A 21393-nucleotide genomic window follows, 5' to 3' on the forward strand; every position below is an offset into this window, starting at 1 on the left:
CACACATATGGTCACCTTATCTTTGATATAGGAGGCAAGCATATACAGTGGAAAAAAGACAGCCTCTTCAATAAGTGGTGCTGGGAAAACTGGACAGCTACATGTAAAAGTATGAAATTAGAACACTCCCTGACACCATACACAAAAATAAACTCAAAATGGATTAAAGACCTAAGTGTAAGGCCAGACACTATCAAACTCTTAGAGGAAAACATAGGCAGAACACTCTATGACATACATCACAGCAAGATCGTTTTTGACCCAGCTCCTAGAGAAATGGAAATAAAAACAAAAATAAACAAATGGGACCTAATGAAACTTAAAACCTTTTGCACAGCAAAGGAAACCATAAACAAGACCAAACGACAACCCTCAGAATGGGAGAAAATATTTGCAAATGAAGCAACTGACAAAGGATTAATCTCCAAGATTTACAAGCAGCTCACGCAGCTCAATAACAAAAAAACAAACAACCCAATCCAAAAATGGGCAGAAGACCTAAATAGACATTTCTCCAAAGAAGATATACAGATTGCCAACAGACACATGAAAGAATGCTCAACATCATTAATCATTAGAGTAATGCAAATCAAAACTACAATGAGATATCATCTCACACCGGTCAGAATGGCCATCATCAAAAAATCTAGAAACGATAAATGCTGGAGAGGGTGTGGAGAAAAGGGAACACTCTTGCACTGTTGGTGGGAATGTAAATTGATACAGCCACTATGGGGAACAGTACGGAGGTTCCTTAAAAAACTAAAAATAGAACTACCATACAAACCAGCAATCCCACTACTGGGCATATACCCTGAGAAAACCATAATTCAAAAAGAGTCATGTACCAAAATGTTCATTGCAGCTCTACTTACAATAGCCAGGACATGGAAGCAACCTAAGTGTCCATCATCGGATGAATGGATAAAGAAGATGTGGCACATATATACAATGGAATATTACTCAGCCATAAAAAGAAATGAAATGGAGGTATTTGTAGTGAGGTGGATGGAGTTAGAGTCTGTCATACAGAGTGAAGTAAGTCAGAAAGAGAAAAACAAATACAGTATGCTAACACATATATATGGAATCTAAGGAAAAAAAAAAAAAGGTCACGAAGAACCTAGTGGCAAGACGGGAATAAAGACACAGACCTACTAGAGAATGGACTTGAGGATATGGGGAGGGGGAGGGGTAAGATGTGACAGGGTGAGAGAGTGTCATGGACATATATACACTACCAAATGTAAAATAGATAGCTAGTGGGAAGCAGCCGCATAGCACAGGGAGATCAGCTCGGTGCTTTGTGACCACCTAGAGGGGTGGGATAGGGAGGGTGGGAGGGAGGGAGACGCAAGAGGGAAGAGATATGGGAATATATGTATATGTATAACTGATTCACTTTGTTATAAAGCAGAAACTAACACACCATTGTAAAGCAATTATACTCCAATGAAGATGTTAAAAAAAAAAAAAAAGACTATTACAAGAAACAAAGGAGGACACTACATAATGATCAAGGGATCAATTCAAGAAGAAGATATAACAATTGTAAATATTTATGCACCCAACATAGGAGCACCTCAATACATAAGGCAAATACTAACAGCCATAAAAGGGGAAATTGACAGTAACACAATCATAGTAGGGGACTTTAACAGCCCACTTTCACCAATTGACAGATTATCCAAAATGAAAATAAATAAGGAACACAAGCTTTAAGTGATACATTAAACAAGATGGACTTAATTGATATTTATAGGACCTTCCATCCAAAAACAACAGAATACACTTTCTTCTCAAGTGCTCATGGAACATTCTCCAGGATAGATCATATCTTGGGTCACATATCAAGCCTTGGTAAATTTAAGAAAACTGAAATCTTATCAGGTACCTTTTCCAACCACAACGCTATGAGACTAGATATCAATTACAGGAAAAGATATGTAAAAAATACAAACACATGGAGGCTAAACAATACACTAAATAACCAAGAGATCACTGAAGAAATCAAAGAGGAAATCAAAAAATACCTAGAAACAAATGACAGTGAAAAAACGACGACCCAAAACCTATGGGATGCAGCAAAATCAGTTCTAAGAGAGAAGTATATAGCAATACAGTCCTACTTCAAGAAACAAGAAACATCTCAAATAAGGAACCTAACCTTATACCTAAAGCAATTAGAGAAAGAAGAACAAAAAACCCTCAAAGTTAGCAGAAGGAAAGAAATCATAAAGATCAGAGCAGAAATAAATGAAAAAGAAATGAAGGAAACAATAGCAAAGATAAATAAAACTAAAAGCTGGTTCTTTGAGAAGATAAACAAAATTGATAAACCATTAGCCAGACTCATAAAGAAAAAAAGGGAGAAGACTCAAATTAATAGGATTAGAAGTGAAAATGCAGAAGTAACAACTGACACTGCAGAAATACAAATGATCATGAGAGATTACTACAAGCAACTATATGCCAATAAAATGGACAATCTGGAAGAAATGGACACATTCTTAGAAAAGCACAACCTTCCGAGACTGAACCAGGAAGAAATAGAAAATATAAACAGACCAATCACAAGCACTGAAATTGAGACTGTGATTAAACATCTTCCAACAAACAAAGCCCAGGACCAGATGGCTTCACAGGCGAATTCTATCAAACATTTAGAGACGAGCTAACACCTATCCGTCTCAAACTCTTCCAAAATATAGCAGAAGGAGGAACACTCCCAAACTCATTCTATGAGGCCACCATCACCACCAAACCAGACAAAGATGTCACAAAGAAAGAAAACTACAGGCCAATACCACTGATGAACACAGATGCAAAAATCCTCAACAAAATACTAGCAAACAGAATCCAATAGCACATTAAAAGGATCATACACCATGATCAAGTGGGGTTAATCCCGGGAATGCAAGGATTCTTCAATATATGCAAATCAATCAATGTGATACACCATATTAACAAACTGAAGCAGAAAAACCATATGATCATCTCAATAGATGCAGAAAAAGCTTTAGAGAAAATTCAACACCCATTTATGATAAAAACCCTCCAGAAAGTAGGCATAGAGGGAACTTACCTCAACATAATAAAGGCCATATATGACAAACCCACAGCCAACATCGTTCTCAATGGTGAAAAACTGAAACCATTTCCTCTAAGATCAGGAACAAGACAAGGTTGCCCACTCTCACCACTATTATTCAACATAGTTTTGGAAGTTTTAGCCACAGCAATCAGGGAAGAAAAAGAAATAAAAGGAATCCAAATCGGAAAAGAAGAAGTAAAGCTGTCACTGTTTGCAGATGACATGATACTGTACATAGAGAATCCTAAAATCTACACAAAGACTCATAAATAAAAATATTCTTTACATATAGCAAAAAGAAAAAAGGGAAACAAAAATATTATTTGTTGGCAAATAGTTAAATAAATTATGGTATATTCATCCAATCAAATATTATACAGCCATGATGTTTTTGAAGAATATTAATCACATGAAAAAAGGCACCCACTTAATGTTAAATAAAAACGGCAGATACTAACCTAAATACATAGTACTAGCCCAATTACATTAAAATGTATATAAATATGCAATATACAGGTACACAGAAAAACAGGGAAGGAATTACATTAAAGTTCAACAACTCTAAATAATTACAGATTTTTATTTTTTTCTTCAAACTTCTCTGTATTTTCAAAATTCTCTAATTGAATTCTCTTTAATTTAAAAAGATATTAATTCTTTCAAAAAAAAAACCTAGCAAACGAGTCTTTAGCTACATATTACATAATTTAAATGTTCAATTCCACTTACCTGTTGTCATAGTTGGACTAAACAGCCCCAGTACTGACACGCTAGAATAGGAGATCAGGTCTTTATGTAATTTCCCACTTAAATATTCTTCTGCTTCTTGGACAGACGTAATGTTCACTGGGCATGAAATCCTGTTGCTGGATGAATATTTAACTATATTCAAAATTAATTTTTAAAGATACTTTTCAGCTTGTAAATTAAATAATAAAATATACTGAACGTAGCATATTCCACAGGATAAGCATCTGACAAAATAAACACAAATACTATCCTAAACAAAAAATCAGCTTCATTAAACAAAATTTCCATCTCCCTAAAAGTGATGGAACGTAATAGATAGGCTCTGCTCATTAATGTTTCCCCTGTGATCTCAATTCATACCTCCTTAACCTATCCAAAGTGTGTCAACAAAGTATGGGAATTAGAAGTTTTATAGACCTAAAATTTTAAAAATCTTAGGGTGAAGCTGAATACTTACAGCTGGATAAATTTTAGGAGATCTTCAGTTCCTAGCATACCAGCGTAAGATACTGGGTTCTCGCCTTCCTTGTACATCTTTACAACAGGAAATTCAGTAACATTTTGCTTGGCACATACATGAGACCAATCTGCACAGTTTACTCTAGTAAGCAGCATAGTAGAGGTGCCTAAATAAAAGGAAAATGCACATTTTATAAATGTTAATGTAGAAAACTCATTTGTTGAGAATTGTCAATATTTTTTATATCCCATTCTTTTTTTTTAATCCTTATCGGAGTATAATGGCTTCACACTACTGTGTCAGTTTCTATTGCACAACAAAGCCAATCAGCCATATGCATACACATGTTCCCATATCTCCTCCCTCTTGAGCCTCCCTCCCACCCCTCTAGGTCATCGCAAAGCACCAAGCTGATCTCCCAGTGCTATGCTGCTGCTCCCCACCCGCCAACTATTTCACATTCAGTAGTGTATATATGTCGATGTTACTCTCACTTCGCCCCAGCTTCGCCCTCCCACCCCATGTCCACAAGTCCATTTTCTATGTCTACCACTTTATTCCTGCCCTGCAACTAGGTTCATCAGTACCATTTTTTGGGGGGGGGGGGATTCCATATATATGCGTTAGCATATGGTATTTTTCTCTTTCTTACTTCACTCTGTATGACAGACTCTAGGTCCATCCACCTCACTACAAATAACTCAATTTTGTTCCTTTTATGGCTGAGTAATATTCCATTGTATATATGTGCCACATCTTCTTTATCCATTCATCCGATGATGGACACTTAGGTTGCTTCCATGTCCTGGCTATTGTAAATAGAGCTGCAATGAACACTGTGGTACATGACTCTTTTTGAATTATGGTTTTCTCAGGGTATATGCCCAGAAGTGGGATTGCTGGGTCGTATGGTAGTTCTATGTTTAGTTTTTTAAGGAACCTCCATACTGTTTTCCATAGTGGTTGTATCAATTTACATTCCCACCAACAGTGCAGAAGGGTTCCCTTTTCACCACGCCCTTTCCAGCATTTATTGTTTCTAGATTTTTTGATAAGAACCATTCTGACGGGCATGAGGTGATACCTCTTTGTAGTTCTGATTTGCATTTCACTACTAATTAGTGATGTTGAGCATCTTTCATGTGCCTCTTGGCCATCTGTATGTCTTCCTTGGTGAAATGTCAATTTAGGTCTTCTGCCCATTTTTTAACTGGATTTTTTTTTTGATATTGAGCTCCATGAGCTGTTTGTATATTTTGGAGATGAATCCTTTGTCTGTTGTTTCATTTGCAAATATTTTCTCCCATTCTGAGGGTGGTCTTTTTTGTCTTGTTTATGGTTTCCTTGGCTGTGCAAAAGCTTTTAAGTTTAATTAAGTCCTATTTGTTTATTTTTGTTTTTATTTCTGTTACTCTAGGAGGTGGGTCAAAAAAGATCTTATGTCAAAGAGTGTTTTTCCTCTAAGAGTTTTATAGTGTCTGGTCTTACATTTGAGTCTTTAATCCATTTGGAGTTTATTTTTGTGTATGGTGTTAAGTAGTGTTCTAATTTCATTCTTTTAAGTGTAGCTGTCCAGTTTTCCCAGCACTTATTGAAGAGGTTGTCTTTTCTCCATTGTATGTTCTTGCCTCCTTTGTCATAAATTAAGTGCCCATATGTGCATGGGTTTATCTCTGGGCATTCTATCCTGTATCATTGATCTATATTTCTGTTTTTGTGCCAGTACCAAACTGTCTTCATTACTGTAGCTTTGTGGTATAGTCTGAAGTCAGGGAGCCTGATTCCTCCAACTCCATTTTTCGTTCTCAAGATTGCTTTGGCTATTCGGGATCTTTTGTGTTTCCATATGAATTGAAAATTTTTTTGTTCTAATTTTGTGAAGGATTCCATTGGTAGTTTGATAGGGATTGCATTGAATTTGTAGATTGCTTTGAGTAGTTTAGTCATTTTCACAATATTGAATCTTCTAATCCAAGAACATGGTATATTTCTCCATCTGTTTATGTCATCTTTGATTTCTTTCAGCACTGTTTTATAGTTTCTGAGTAGAAGTCTTTCACCTCCTTAGGCAGGTTTATTCCTAGGTATTTTATTCTTTTTGTTGCAGTGGTAAACGGGAGTGTTTCCTTAATTTCTCTTTCTGATTTTTTGTTGTTGGTGTATAGGAATGCCAGAGATTCCTATGCATTAATTTTGTATCCTGCAACCTTACCAAGTTCATTGATTAGTTCTAGTAGTTTTCTGGTGGCATTTTTAGGATCTTCTATGAATAGTATCATGTCATTGGCAAACAGTGACAGTTTTACTTCTTCTTTTCCAATTTGTATTCCTTTTATTTCTTTTTCTTCTCTGATTGCTGTGCCTAGGACTTCCAAAACTATGTTGAATAATAGTGGTGAGAGTGGACATCCTTGTCTTGTTCCTGATCTTAGTGGAAATGCTTTCAGTTTTTTACAATTGAGTATGATGCTTGCTGCGGGTTTGTCATATATGGCCTTTATTATGTTGAGGTAGGTTCCCTCTATGCCCATTTACTGGAGAGTTTTATCATAAATCGATGTTGAATTTTGTCAAAAGCTTTCCCTGCATCTATTGAGATGATCATATGGTTTTTATTCCTGAATTTGTTAATGTGGTGTATCACACTGATTGATTTGCATATATTGAAGAATCCTTGCATCCCTGGGATAAATCCCACTTGATCATGGTGTATGATCCTTTTAATGTGCTGTTGGATTCTGTTTGCTAGTATTTTGTTCAGGATTTTTGCATCTATGTTCATCAGTGATATTGGTCTATAATTTTGCTTTTTTTGTGATATCTTTTTCTGGTTTTGGTATCAGGGTGATGTGGTTTTGTAGAATGAATTTGGGAGTGTTTCTTCCTCTGCAATTTTTTGGAAGAGTTTGAAAGGGATCAGTGTTAGCTCTTCTCTAAATGTTTGATAGAATTCGCCTGTGAAGCCATCTGGTCCTGGACTTCTGTTTCTTGGAAGATTTTTAATTCTGCTTTCAATTTCATTACTTGTGATAGGTCTGTTTATACTTTTAATTCTTCCTGGTTCCATCTTGGAAAGTTCTGTCCATTTGTCCAAGAACTTGTCCATTTCTTCGTGGTTGTCCATTTTATTGGCGTATAGTTGTTTGTAGTAGTCTCTTATAATCCTTTGTATTTCTGCAATGTCAGTTGTGATTTCTCCTTTTACATTTCTAATTTTATTTATTTGAGCCCTCTCCCTTTTTCTCTTGATGAGTCTGGCTAAGGGTTTATCAATATTGTTATCTTCTCAAAGAACCAGCTTTTAGTTTTATTGATCTTTGCTATCGTTGTCTTTGTTTCTACTTCATTTATTTCTGCTCTGATCTTTGATTTCTTTCCTTCTACTGACTTTGGGTTTTCTTTGTTCTTCTTTCTCTAGTTGTTTTAAGTGTAGGGTTAGATTGTTTGAGAATTTTCTTGTGTCTTGAGGTGAGATTGTATTGCTGTAACTTCCCTCTTAGAACTGCTTTTACTGCATCCCATAGGTTTGGGGTCATTGTGATTTCATCGTCATTTGTTTCTATGTATTTTTTTATTTCTTCTTTGATTTCTTCAGTGATTTCTTGGTTATTTAGTAGTGCACTGTTTAGCCTCCATGTATTTGTGTTTTTTACAGGTTTTTTTCCTGTAACTGATTTCCAATCTCATAGCGTTGTGGTCAGAAAAGTTGCATAATACAATTTCAATTTTCTTAAATTTTCCAAGGCTTGATTTGTGACCCAAGATGTGATCTATCTTGGAGAATGTTCCATGTGCACTTGAGAAGAAAGTGTATTCTGCCACTTTTGGGTGAAATGTTCTATAAATATTAGATCTATCTGGTCTATTGTGTCATTTAAAGCTTGTGTTTCATTATTTATTTTCTGTCTGGATGATCTGTCCATTGGTGTAAGTGGGGTGTTATAGTCCCCTACTATTATTGTGTTACTGTCGATTTCTCCTTTCATGGTTGTTAGCATTTTCCTTATGTATTGAGGTGCTCCTATGTTGCGTACATAAATATTTATAATTTTTATATCTTCTTCTTGGATTGATCCTTTGATCATTATGTAGTGTCCCTCCTTATCTCTTGTAACAGTCTTCATTTTAAAGTCTATTTTATCTGATATGAGTATTGCTACTCCAGCTTTCTTTTGATTTCCATTTGCATGGAATATCTTTTTCCATCCCGTCACTTTCAGTCTGTATGTGTCTCTAGGTCTGACGTGGGTCTCTTGTAGACAGTATATATATGGGTCTTGCTTTTGTATCCATTCAGCCAGTCTGTGTCTTTTGGTTGGGGCAGTTAATCCATTTACATTCAAGTTTATTATCGATATGTATGTTCCTATTACCATTTTCTTAATTGTTTTGGGTTTGTTTTTGTGGGTCTTTTTCTTCTCTTGTATTTCCCACTCAGAGAAGTTTCTTTAGCATTTATTGTAAAGCTGGTTTGGTGGTGCTGAACTCTCTTAACTTTTGCTTATCTGAAAAGCTTTTGACTTCTCCGTCGAATCTGAATGAGATCCTTGCTGGGTAGAGTAATCTTGGTTGTAGGTTTTTCTCTTTCATCACTTTAAGCATATCCTGCCATTCCCTTCTGGCCTGCAGAGTTTCCACGGAAAAATCAGCTGATAACCTTATGGGGATTCCTTTGTATGTTATTTTTTGTTTTTCCCTTGATGCTTTTATTATTTTTTCTTTGAATTTAATTTTTGTTGATTTAATATATGTCTTGGTGTGTTTTTCCTAGAGTTTATCCTGTATGGGACTCTCTGTGCTTCCTGGACTTGACTATTTCCTTTCCCATGTTAGGGAAGTTTTCAACTATAATCTCTTCAAATATTTTCTCAGACCCTTCCTTTTTCTCTTCTTCTTCTGGGACCCCAGTAGTTCGAATGTTGGTGCGTTTCGTGTTGTCCCAGGGGTCTCTGAGATTGTCTTCAATTCTTTTCATTCTTTTTTCTTTTTTCTGCTCCTCAGCAGTTATTTCCACCATGTTGTCTTCCAGCTCACTTATTCGTTCTTCTGCATCCGTTATTCTGTTATTGATTCCTTCTAGTGTATTTTTCATTTCTGTTATTGTATTGTTCATCTCTGTTGTTTGTTCTTTACTTCTTCTAGATCTTTGTTAAACATTTCCTGTATTTTCTCAATCCATGCCTCCATTCTATTTCCGAGATTCTGGATCATCTTTATTATCATTACTATAAATTCTTTTTCAGCCAGATTGCCTATTTCCTCTTCATTTATTTGGTCTTGTAGGTTTTTACCTTGCTTCTTCATCTGTGACATATTTTTTTGCCATCTCATTGTTTTTGTTTTTTTTTTTTATGAGGGGGATTGTGTTCCTGTCTTACTGGTTGTTTGGCCCGAGGCTTCCAACACTGGAGTTTGTAGCCTATTGGGTAGAGCTGGGTGTTGGTGCTGAGATGAGGACCTCCTTGAGACCTCACTCTGATGAATATTCCCTGGAATCTGAGGTTCTCTGTTAGTCCAGTGGTTTGGACTCGGAGCTCCCACTGCAGGAGCTTTGGCCAGACCCCGGGCTTGTGAACCAGGATCCTGCAAGTTGCCACTTCACTTTGGGGTTCCTCCCGTCTCCTTGGGGATCAGAGTCCCCCACCAGCAGCCGGCAGGCGTCCTAGTTGTGGGGAGATGCTAACTCTGCATCTTCCCACCCGGCCATCTTGACCCTGCCTCTATATCCCATTCTTATTACAACTTCTCAGCAGCATGAAACACTCCAGCTGAAACACTCTCTTCCCTTGATTTTCTGCAGCACCTTCCTCTATTGGCTCCCACCCCCACCCCCGACTCTCTAGCTGCTCCTTTTTGGTCCCTTTTGCAGGCTCTTCTGCCAGTGGAGTCAGGAGTTCCCCCAAGGCTCAGTTTAAGCTGCTGTCTCTTCTTGTTCTACCCTCTCTTCTAGACAATCTCAATAATCATCGACAATCTAATGAATCCTAAATTTATAGCTTTGGCCCAGGCTCATCCTTTAAAGTTCCAGACCAATGTATTCTTACTGCCTTCTCTAATTCCCTTTGAATGGAAACATCCTCAAACTCAAGATGTCTAAAACAAATATGGTTTCTTTCCTCTGAATAGTGGTGAATGTTGCCATCTTTGTATAACTCGGAAAACAAAGTATCATCTCTTGCACCTCCCCATTCCTAAACTCCACAGGTCTAATCACACCAATCAGCATGCCCTTCAATTTTACCACCTGAATTTTAAATACCTCTTATAACTGTCCCTTTCTCTTCACTGCCACTATTTATCATTTCTCCTAATTTATCTCCCTGAATTCGATATGTCTCTACACTGAAGCTAGAGATATCTTTTCAAAACTCAAATCTACTTTGCTACCAGCCCACACCCACCAGTTTCTGCAGTCAGGTCTTTTCACCCCTTCAGATCTCTGCACGTGTGACCACTTCAAGGAAGCCTCTTCTGACACCCTGATCTGCATCAGATTCCTATGCTCTTAGAGGACCAAGCTCTTTTCCCTATCTCATCATGTAATTATGTACTCATCTGTGTTGTTGTATGATTAGAGCTCCCTGAGAGTAGGGACTGTGTCTGTTTTCCTTGTCACTGATTTTCCAGCACCTAGAGTGGTCCTTGAACATGAAACACCTTAAATATGTGTGTGAATAAACTAAACACATGGAATTCATCTAGGGCTTCACATACCTATCCTGTCTAAATATTATTATTTATTTATTTATTTAAAACATAATTTCTTCTCAGCCCAAGAAAACACATCATAGTGGAATCCCAAAGAGAAATTTCTACTTGTTCTATACTAATACAGTTGACCCTCGAATAACACAGGTTTCAACTGTGCAGGTCCACTTATATGTGGATTTTTTTCAATAGTAAATACTACAGTACTACACGTTCCAAGGTTGGATGAATCCATGGATGTGGAACCTCAGATATGGAGCAACCATGTATACAGAGGGCCAAATCTGTTATTCTCGGATTTTCTACTGCACGGAGGGTCAACGCCCCTAATCCTTGTGTTGTTTAAGTCAACTGTATATGCAAGGCCCTCCAAAATGTGTAACTAATTAGGTGAAGAGATATCAAAAAACAAATGACAAAGCACCACACAACTCAGCTAATGAAAGGAAGGAATAAATTCTAATAAAAGGAAACTTTAATATAATATTAGATCAAAGAAGGGATCTTTGTGTATCAATATAGGTTATATCCTACTTTAAGATGTTATTTACCCGTATGATTAAAATTGTGAAATGCAGTATTTTAATATGTTTTTGCCAAAAGTTTTAATACTGAAAATTCTTTCTTACATTTTAAATGATCCTAGATTATATCTCATAGGTGCAATAACTTACCACCTTAGATTTAGTGTTAGCAATCTGTTTGATAATATAGGCAGGGTCTAGTCTGTCTTATTCACCACTATAAACCTGCTGCCTAGTACAATATCCGTTACATATTATGTGCCCAATAAAAATTTGTGAAATGTGCCCTGATATTTCTTCGTGAACAAATTTTCAATGTTTACACTAAAGTATATTAATACCTGAATATTATATGAGCATATAAACAAAAATAAATCCTTATTTCTTGTAAAGTTGGATCTACTCTATAAAGTTCTCTTATCCTTTATTTTAATCATTTAGTCAATAAATATCTAGTGGTGCTTGTACTGGTGCTTGTTCAGACAATATCATATTATGTACTGCCACCCAAGGATGGAACATGGTGTTACTACAAATGTAGTTCTTTCCCTTCAATAAGCATCCTCAATGGGTCTACTGCTAAAAATGTTATTACTCCTTTGTCCAAGCTGAAAACTTTGATGTTATCTTTAAAACTGGAAAAAGAATATTGATACATATCATTAAAAGTTATAAGGCTACTTATATTAAAGTTATCACATTTTTATTTTCTTTCTTGTAAAATGGTTTTAATACTTAATCATGTTTCAAATGGAAACATTCTAAGATGACTGTAGTATTACATTCCACATACTTTATCAATGCAGCAATTCCAAATAGGGGTCTTAATTTAAAAGAAAAAGAAAACAAAACAGACTCTCTTAGCTACAGATACTATGTAATTATAAAAACTTGACATTTGCTGCCACCTTGTGACTGAGTATAAAATATTCTCCATCCTCTTGTACTAAGAGATAAAAAGTGGCTTTTTCCCAAGTCAACATGAGAGATTACAGGACTAAAGGACCAAAGTATTACAATATTTTCCCAATTTACAAAATTACAGTATAGGCTTCACCATACACACAAAACACTCTTGTTACATATAGTATGCATTTCTATATTAAGCCTCATGAACTTCCAAAATAATCCATTTATCTGATATCTAATTACTAACAGGATTGTTATTCATAAAGAACATACTAATCAAAAAAGGAAATCAAGCCCTTGGGTTGGTTATCTGCTTTTTATTCTACAAACACATACAACTAAGAGTCCTTGCATTGAGGGGTCACATCTTTATTTGGTCATTAACAGAGAAGAAAGTAAGAGAATCTTTTTCCATTTTCATTTGGTATCTAACCAAATGGGCTGGGGAGGGGGGAATAATTCTATTATTCAGGGACATTATACAATTACTATTTCATTGTGGTTTATATTTTCCTCCTTTTTCTTTCTTCTAATTATTTACCAATAAGGCTGGAAAACCTAAGAGAAGAAACTTAAATCTGTCTATAAATTGCAACCATAAAGGAGAATCTAAAAGAGAATGACAAGATTGCTTTTTAAAAAAAAAGTGAGGGATCACAGCATCTATAGACTTAATCATCTCTTCACTTGGGGAATGAAATAATCAAAAGTTGGATCAAATGTGGTTGGGAAATGAATGGAAGAGAAATAGTTCAAAAATGATTTTTTATACCTCTGTTGTTTTTATTACTATAGAACATGTTGCATTTAGGACTGACTTTCTGGAATCAATTTCTTGAGTTCACAGAAGTCCCCAATATAAATATATAAGTTGTATACCAGTACACGTTTTCCACTAAATAAAACAAAATTTATGAAACTCTACTACATTTGCTTAATCATTTATTCAACAATTATTAAACACCAGATATTCTGTAACGTAATGCAATGCACCAAGTCCAGTGAGCCGAGTATAAGACACACTCTCCACCCATAAGGAACTTACCAAATAATGAAAGAGCCTGTAAGCTAGTGCCTCAAAACTAAATGGTGGATGCATTCCTGGAGTAGCCCCAAGAAAAAGCCTATTTAGCCATAATAGCTTTTATTAACAAGAAAAACGGAGTAGGAGGAAATCATATTAAAGACACAAAGCATGATATATTCTGTCTTATTCAAATGATTACAAAACATTATACTTACCTAAGCCAACACTATCTCTCTCTTACTAATGCTAAGAGGCCTCCCTACTCCTCCTTTTTTCTTTGCTGGGATGGTGGCATAGACATTTTGAGTCCATTCCTTGGATTCTTATTTGTCTACCACTGAATCAGGTTTCATAGGATAGTTAAAATAAAAAGATCCTGGCTATTAAAAAATATCCTAATTGTATAGCTTCAAGAACACTGGTATCTTAGTTCCTTCATTAGGATGTGGTCTTATCTACCAAAATTTTATTTAATAGTATTTAGTATATATAGTATTTAGTATATATTTAATAATATTTAACAGTAACTGGCACAGAGTAGGCACTCAATAAATGTTTGCTGAATGACTGAATTCAGCCAAAAAGGTTATTGGATTAACTATGTAGCTACAAGACAGTTTTATGAAGACAATCAAAGTGAATGCTTCTGAGAATTCTGAAACTCATGGTTCATTAACTTATTAACCTTGAAGACACAAACATAATAACCTGAAATTTTACATGGGTTTCTACATCTTTAGCAAGACACAGTTATACAAATAGCTATGGCTCAAAATCAGGAAAATAAGCATGCATACCACAGTATACCTTTCAACTTAATTGCCACATCGATGTAGGACTGCAGAAATGCCATGGATACTGCTTGCCCTACATTAAAATAAAAAATTAAACAGATATTACAATGTACATATCTCTAAAGCAGTGGTCCCCAACCTTTTTGGCACCAGGGACAGGTTTCGTGGAAGACAATTTTTCCACAGACTGGAGGGTGAGGGGATGGTTTCGGGATGATTCAAGCACATTACATTTGTTGTGCACTTTATTTCCCTTATTATTACATTGTAATATATAATGAAATAATTATATGACTCACCATAATGCTGACAGGAGGCAGAGCTCAGGCAGTAATGTGAGCAATGGGGAGTGGCTATAAATACAGATGAAGCTTCGCTCGCTTGCCTGCTGCTCACCTCCTGCTGTGCGGCCCGGTTCCTAACAGGCCACAGACCAGAACCGGTCCGTGGCCCGGGGGTTGGGGACCCCTGCTCTAAAGCATCCATACTTATATATAACAAACATATAGATTTATGGGGTTTCCCCAAATTGTTATTTATTAGTAAGAAATATCCTAGTATGCAGTAGTCAGTATTGTCCAAACATTTAAGAGGGTTTCTACGTTCATACTGCAAGGAGTATACTTGAACAGCTATTGTTTGAGGATAAAAGCAATATAGTACCTATAAATCTATAATAACAGTTAATCAGTCATTAGCTTGAATAACAATAATTTTTCTAAATTAGTAAGCTTAACATCTAGTTTAATTATTAACCTTCAATTTGTAAGTCAGATATATATAATTAGTTTTACAACCCCAGAATCAGCTAGAAGTAAATATTTCAAAGTATGGAACATATGAAAATTATGTCACTTTACAATGTGCAATAACAGAATGCAAAAATAAAATCTGCCTACTTTAAATGCCCTAATATGCAATATAGTAGTCACCTCTAAAGGCTCATACTCACAACCAGCATAGAAAAGCACTATGCTGTCAGAAGCTGTTACTGTCTCATTGAATGTCTCTTCTGTTAGTTCCACTGTGAGTTCCAAAGGTAACTGTCTCTTCCTGTCTCTGTAAACAGTTTCTGCCACTTCATCATCTTGAATATCTAAAATGTTTGAAGAGGAATTAATATAAATATAAATGTATAATTTTAAAAATTTAAGCTCTTCTCCCAGGCAAGCATGTGAAAATTTGGTATTTTATAAAAACTTCTGAATTCATACAATCTTAATATTTAAAATGCATGATATTTAGAAAACTTTCCAGTTGTCTGGCTTCCTATCTTAAATGACTCTCAGATGCTTCCTGACCCAGAAACTGTCAAGTTTTAGTCAATTCCAAAAGGCGTTAAACTTGTGGAGAAATAATACAAATATTGCTCTTTTATTTCTAATCAACATATTAATTTATAAGCCAAAAAAGTCCTACCATACATGTTTGACAGTGTTTCTTTAGCTTCTACTACATGCCAAGCACTGTGACAGACACTAAGGAAAGTGGTAAACAAAGCAGACATAGTCCCTGACCACATAGAGCCTCTGTCTATGGAAAAGGCAGTCAATAAACTGATCACTAAATAAGTATATAACTATAAATGTGATCAGTTTAAGAGGAAAGGTAAAATACACAGTGAGAGATTTTAACAGGGAGATTTAGATTGGGAGATCCAAAGTCCACCAGATAGAGAATCAATAAAAGGATGTTTTAGGCAAAGGGAAAACACATGCAAAACTCTGAGAAATAAGAGCTAAGCATATTCTAGGTACTGAGGGAAGGCAAATTTGACTAAAACAAGATGGCCGGAAGAAATAACATGAGAAAACTCTAGGCTAGACAGCAGCTGGATTGTAAGAGGCCATATAAGCCAAGAATTTTGGATTTTATTCTAAGTGTACTGAGTTAAGGGTGGATTCTGAATATGTAAAAAACTTTCATTAACCACAATATATAGAAATATTGAATCATTATGGTGTACAACTAAAACTAACATGTTACATGTCAATTAAATCAAAAACAAACAAAAATCTTTTCATTAAGATAGACAGATAGACCCATCCACCCACCCATTCATCCATCCATCCATCCATCCAAGTATGTGGTAAAAAAATAAAAAATTAAAAAACACATTATGAATTCACAAATATCCTATTGGAATTTATTGTATGGTAACACTGGAGGGACATCTAACTTGATAAGAGAGACAAGCTTCCTAGAAGAGTTGACATGAGCTGAACATTAAAAGAAAAATAAAACTTAGGCAGGCAGTAGAGGCATATGGAGTAAAAGGAACAGCATGTACAAAGCAACAGTGGCATGAAAAATCATGATGAAGTTGAAATCTGAACACTGACTCTCTGATATTAAGAATTATTGTTAACTTTGTAGATGTAGTAATAGCATTAATTATGTTAATTTTAAAAGGAGAATCCTTACATTTCTGAAATACACAGGGAAATATTTATGGATGAATTTATATGTTTGGAATTTGCTGCAAAATAATAAAGGGAGGGCAGTGATTGGAACAGGATTAGCCATAAACTGATGGTGGCTGGGCGAGGCCAGGTAATGGGTACCTGGAGATTTGTTCTATTATGCCGTCTACTTTATGGTTAAGTTTATAATTCTCTGTAACAACATATTAAAAAGAAAGGAAGGGAGGAAGTGAGAAAGGCAATGCATTCAGAAAACTAAATTATTATTTTCCATATGATTGCTAATACTATAAAATAAAATACTAGGTCTGGATTTCGGTACCATATTGGCAATTTTTAGCTGTGTAACTCTAGTCAATTATATAACTCTGTGTCTCAATATTCAAACCTGTGAAACATAAGAGTTTGACTATTAATTTTAAGGTACTTTTAAATACCACATTCTATGACACTAAAAGTTATGCTCTCAATACCAAAATTAATAAAGGCCAATTTTCTCATTTACTGTATTTTTTTCTTATTATTCATGTATTTTCATTTTCCTGCCAGTCCATTCTTATTTCCCAATCCACCCTTTCTTCTCTTATCTTGTCCTAACACCTCCTTCTTGCTTCCCCATTCTCTTAATAAGCCACCCTCATTTATAAATTTATAAATTTATAATTTATAAATTTATTTATTCCTCAGCTCAAACTTTCACCAATTCATATACATATATATAGTGTGTAATATATATACACACACACACTCTCTTTTTAGCCACACATGTTTGTTATTTTTTTTCATACTCTCCTTTTGGAGACCTCAGTCCATTTAATTCTGATTCATCTTGTGCCCATTTCCTTTGAAGGACATTTTTCTTTATATTCCGCTCTTACATGGTAACAAACTCTTTCCAAACCCTCATCCATTTCTCATATAAATGGGAATGAAATGAAAATGAGAGGGAAACTGTATACGGGCACGACATCAAACTATATTATGGGTCAATATGGATTACAAACATAGGAAGTTAAGACCAAAAAAAAAAAACCCCAAAAAACAAAACAAAACAAAAAATTCCACTACAAAGCAAAAAAAGAAAGCTGTAAAAGAAACATGAGAACTGGGCTGAGGAGAGAAGATAGGGGAGAGTTAGAAAAAAAGAGAAGGCAGCACCAGAGGGCAAACTAAAGCCAGAGAATCAGGAAGTAAAACAGGGGACATGGCAACAATGAAATTTTGAAACAGGCAACTACCACTGAGCACAGGAATCTTATTAAATTGGTGGATGATTCCTCTCACTCTGAAGAATATATGAGCCATGATAGGAATAAACCAGGGAGCAAGAGAGCAGAACACAGATCTGCCTATACAATGACGATGCTATGAAGAAGAACTCTGGCTTAAATCACGAGCAATTCTAACCTCTGTATATCAGAAAAAAACTAGAGCAGTGCTCAAACCAAGAAGCTGGTCACCGGTAACAGTTAAAGCTCAGAGCCCTTATTAAATTTATAATATAGATGTTGATCCTCATAATAAATGGACCTCATGAAAACAATATGTAAATTACTTCCATCTTGGGACTCATGATAATAGGACTATATAAAAAGTATTTAAGGGACTTCCCTGGTGGTGCAGTGGTTAAGAATCCACCTGCCAATGCAGGGGACACGGGTTCAATCCCTGGTCCAGGAAGATCCCACATGCCGTGGAGCAACTAAGCCCATGTGCCACAACTACTGAGCCTGTGCTCTAGAGCCTGTGAGCCACAACTACTGAGCCTGCACACCTAGAACCCATGGTCCACAACAAGAGAAGCCACCACAATGAGAAACCCGCGCACTGCAACGAAGAGTAGCTCCCGCTCGCCGCAACTAGAGAACGCCCGCGCACAGCAACAAAGACCCAACGCAGCCAAAAATTAATTATTAATTAATTAAGTAATTAATTTTTAAAAAAGTATTTACTAAATGGGACTCATGATAATAGTACTATATAAAAATTCAAGTATTTGCTAAATGGGATACAAGAATGCACAAGACATAATCCCTGCCTTAGAAATTTTATAGACCAACAGAGAAGAGAGAAAAGTAAATAAGCAATTTCAGAATAGGACTGATGTTATAAAAGAAGTACTAGGAATGATAATGATCATAAGTAAGATTTCAAGTCAGAATGCTCCACATGCCATTTGTGTGACATTGGGCAGATCACTTAACTGAGCTAAAACACAGATTTTTTCCTCTACAAAACGAAGGTGACCTCAGCTAACTCAGAGGACAGCTATCAAAGTAAATAATGTGTGGGAAATAGCCTTGAAAACTATAGAATACTTCAAAAATGTAAGCAATAAGAGCAATAAAAAGAAAAAGAGAAATAACATGTTAAAAAGAATTATTAAAATGTTATCAAAATTTACTCCCTATACTGTTAACAATCGGATTCATTTACAACTACAAATACAACTATATTTATCAGAATTTCATATCCTAATAGGAATAATAAAAATAAAATATCATACTGTGGCTCCTGGGTCCTTTTTAAACATGGAGTAGACCAGTAGGGCTGAAAGAACTGATGTGGTGGATAAAGGCACACTTGTGGAAAGCTAGAAGCCTGACATGTAACAATGAAAGGTATCGCACTAAACAAAACAGAGCATCCTTATATCTTTACACCTCATCAACTTGCTAAAATGCGATTCAAAATTAATTTCTTCAGGTCTCTTCACATTCTTGAATGTGACAGTTAATTCACTGAAATTTCACTGACCTTAAGGATGCTGGGCATAAATGGGAGGGGAGCATGATCATCAAAAAAACATATTACCCATATCTGGACCTTCAACGTCATTGTCTTCATCTTCGTGCATTTCCTCAATGTGCATATTACTTTCCACACGGGATACGATTAAATCAATATTATTTAACACCAAAAATTCCACTGGCACTCCCTAGAAATACATTAATTTTAAAAGATATGACTAAAATATAACAAAGCATTTTAATATAAAAATGTTTTACTTGTTTGACACTAAAATGAAATGAAACTAAACCTCTGAACTTCAATTTTAATATTTTTTTTAAAAAAGGTAAATTAACTCCACGATCACTATTAAGAGCATCCAAAGTATACATTATAGAAAGATAGTGTGCGCTACTGAAAAAGAGGGCAAAAAAGAACCGAAAGTCTCGCTTGCTTCTTGTCACAATTACATTATACTGACATCTGAAGCATTTTACATATAATAGTAAGTCCTACCTCAATACAATTGAGGTATAAAAATATATACAATTTTATTGCAAACAGAGACAAAATTATTTTGTATTCTACAGAAATATTCAAAATAATACTTCATCTAAAAAAATTCCACTAAAAAGTTTAATTGCCTGTTTAGCCATAAACATAAAAATACTATCTGCCCCTAGGTATTTTAAGAATACCAAATTCTACTCCATTGAAATTATTCCATTAAAGTTTCTTTCACTAAGCCTCAACCAAAACATTTTTAAAACATGAAATTTTAGGCCACTGGATTATTTTAGTAAATTATCCCTGCTGCAACCTCATGATAAAACTTGAAGGGATGAGGAGTTGCTTCTTATGGATGAGCAAAGAAAGTGGTTTCTTGAGATGGAATCCACTCCTGGTGAAGATGCTGTGAAAACTGTTGAAACGACAACAAAGGATTGAGAATATTACAAAAACTAAGTTGATAAAGCAGCAGGAGGGTCTGAGAGGATTGATTCCAATTGTGAAAGACGTTCTACTCTGGGTAAAATTCTACCAAGCAGCATTGCTCTGTAGCATACTACAGAGAAATCATTCATGAAAGGAAGAGTCGATCAACGGGGCAAACTTCACTGTCGTCTGATCTTAAGAAACTGACGCAGCCACTGCCCTGGTCGGTCAGCAGCAACATCAACATCAAGGCAGGACCCTCCACAAGCAAAAAGATTACAACTCACTGAAGGCTCAGATGATGGTTAGCATTTTTTAGCAATAAGGAATTTTTTAATTAAGGCATATACATTGTTTTTTTTTAGACATAATGCTATGGCACACTTACTAGACTACAGTGTAGTGTATATATAACTTATATGCACTGGGACAACAACATGAACTTTAATTCTTCTATAAAACCTATTTCCCGATAACAAATAAAGTAATTTCCTACTTAGGGGTCTTTACCTAATAGTAAAAAAATAGCTTCAGAAAGTATTCTTTCCATTATCTGGTCAAAAAGCAAAGCATACTAGCCCCACAGTGTACACATCTGAACAATACTACAGTTCTCAAAGTATCTTTCTATTTGGTCTTATAAAATTTCTTGTAAGTTAGAAGGGAGGTTTTATGACTATTTCACAAATGAGAAATCTGAGCTTGAAGAAGTTAATTCAGTTATCTGGACCCAGAACTAGCAGGAACAGAATCCAAGTCTTCTGACTCTTTAACCCAGTATTCCTATCATAGACTTATGCAAGAGAATTTAAGTTTAAACTGTCTGGCAGTTCATAAACATATCAATAATTTTTTAGCATATGTATATAATATTTACAAGATGTTCAGAATTAAAGAGTTCTTAATTAAGAAAAATTTAAGGAAAAAGGGACACTAACAGAAATTTACAGAGGAAATACAAATGACCTAACTAGTCAAAGTTATCAAAGACATGCAAATTACTACTGAAACTTTTTTTGTGTATAGAAATGATTTTTT

General features: G+C 35.3%; 1 protein-coding gene across 3 annotated transcripts in view; it reads right to left on the reverse strand.

The window, feature by feature from the left end:
* The window catches only part of TXNDC16 (thioredoxin domain containing 16), a 118999-nt gene that overhangs the window by 38778 nt on the left and 58828 nt on the right, over positions 1-21393 (reverse strand). For 2 of the 3 annotated variants that reach the window (XM_059915710.1, XM_059915708.1), the window contains exons 12-16: positions 19504-19627; positions 15219-15362; positions 14280-14339; positions 4302-4470; positions 3824-3960 (exon numbers count right to left, since the gene is read on the reverse strand). In XM_059915710.1, coding sequence (XP_059771693.1) covers positions 3824-3960; positions 4302-4470; positions 14280-14339; positions 15219-15362; positions 19504-19627 — 634 coding nt within the window. The remainder of the gene's footprint in view (positions 1-3823; positions 3961-4301; positions 4471-14279; positions 14340-15218; positions 15363-19503; positions 19628-21393) is intronic. The other variant, XM_059915711.1, reaches the window with a different exon arrangement.

The sequence above is a fragment of the Balaenoptera ricei genome, chromosome 2 (assembly GCF_028023285.1).
Source record: "Balaenoptera ricei isolate mBalRic1 chromosome 2, mBalRic1.hap2, whole genome shotgun sequence".
NCBI lineage: Eukaryota > Metazoa > Chordata > Mammalia > Artiodactyla > Balaenopteridae > Balaenoptera > Balaenoptera ricei.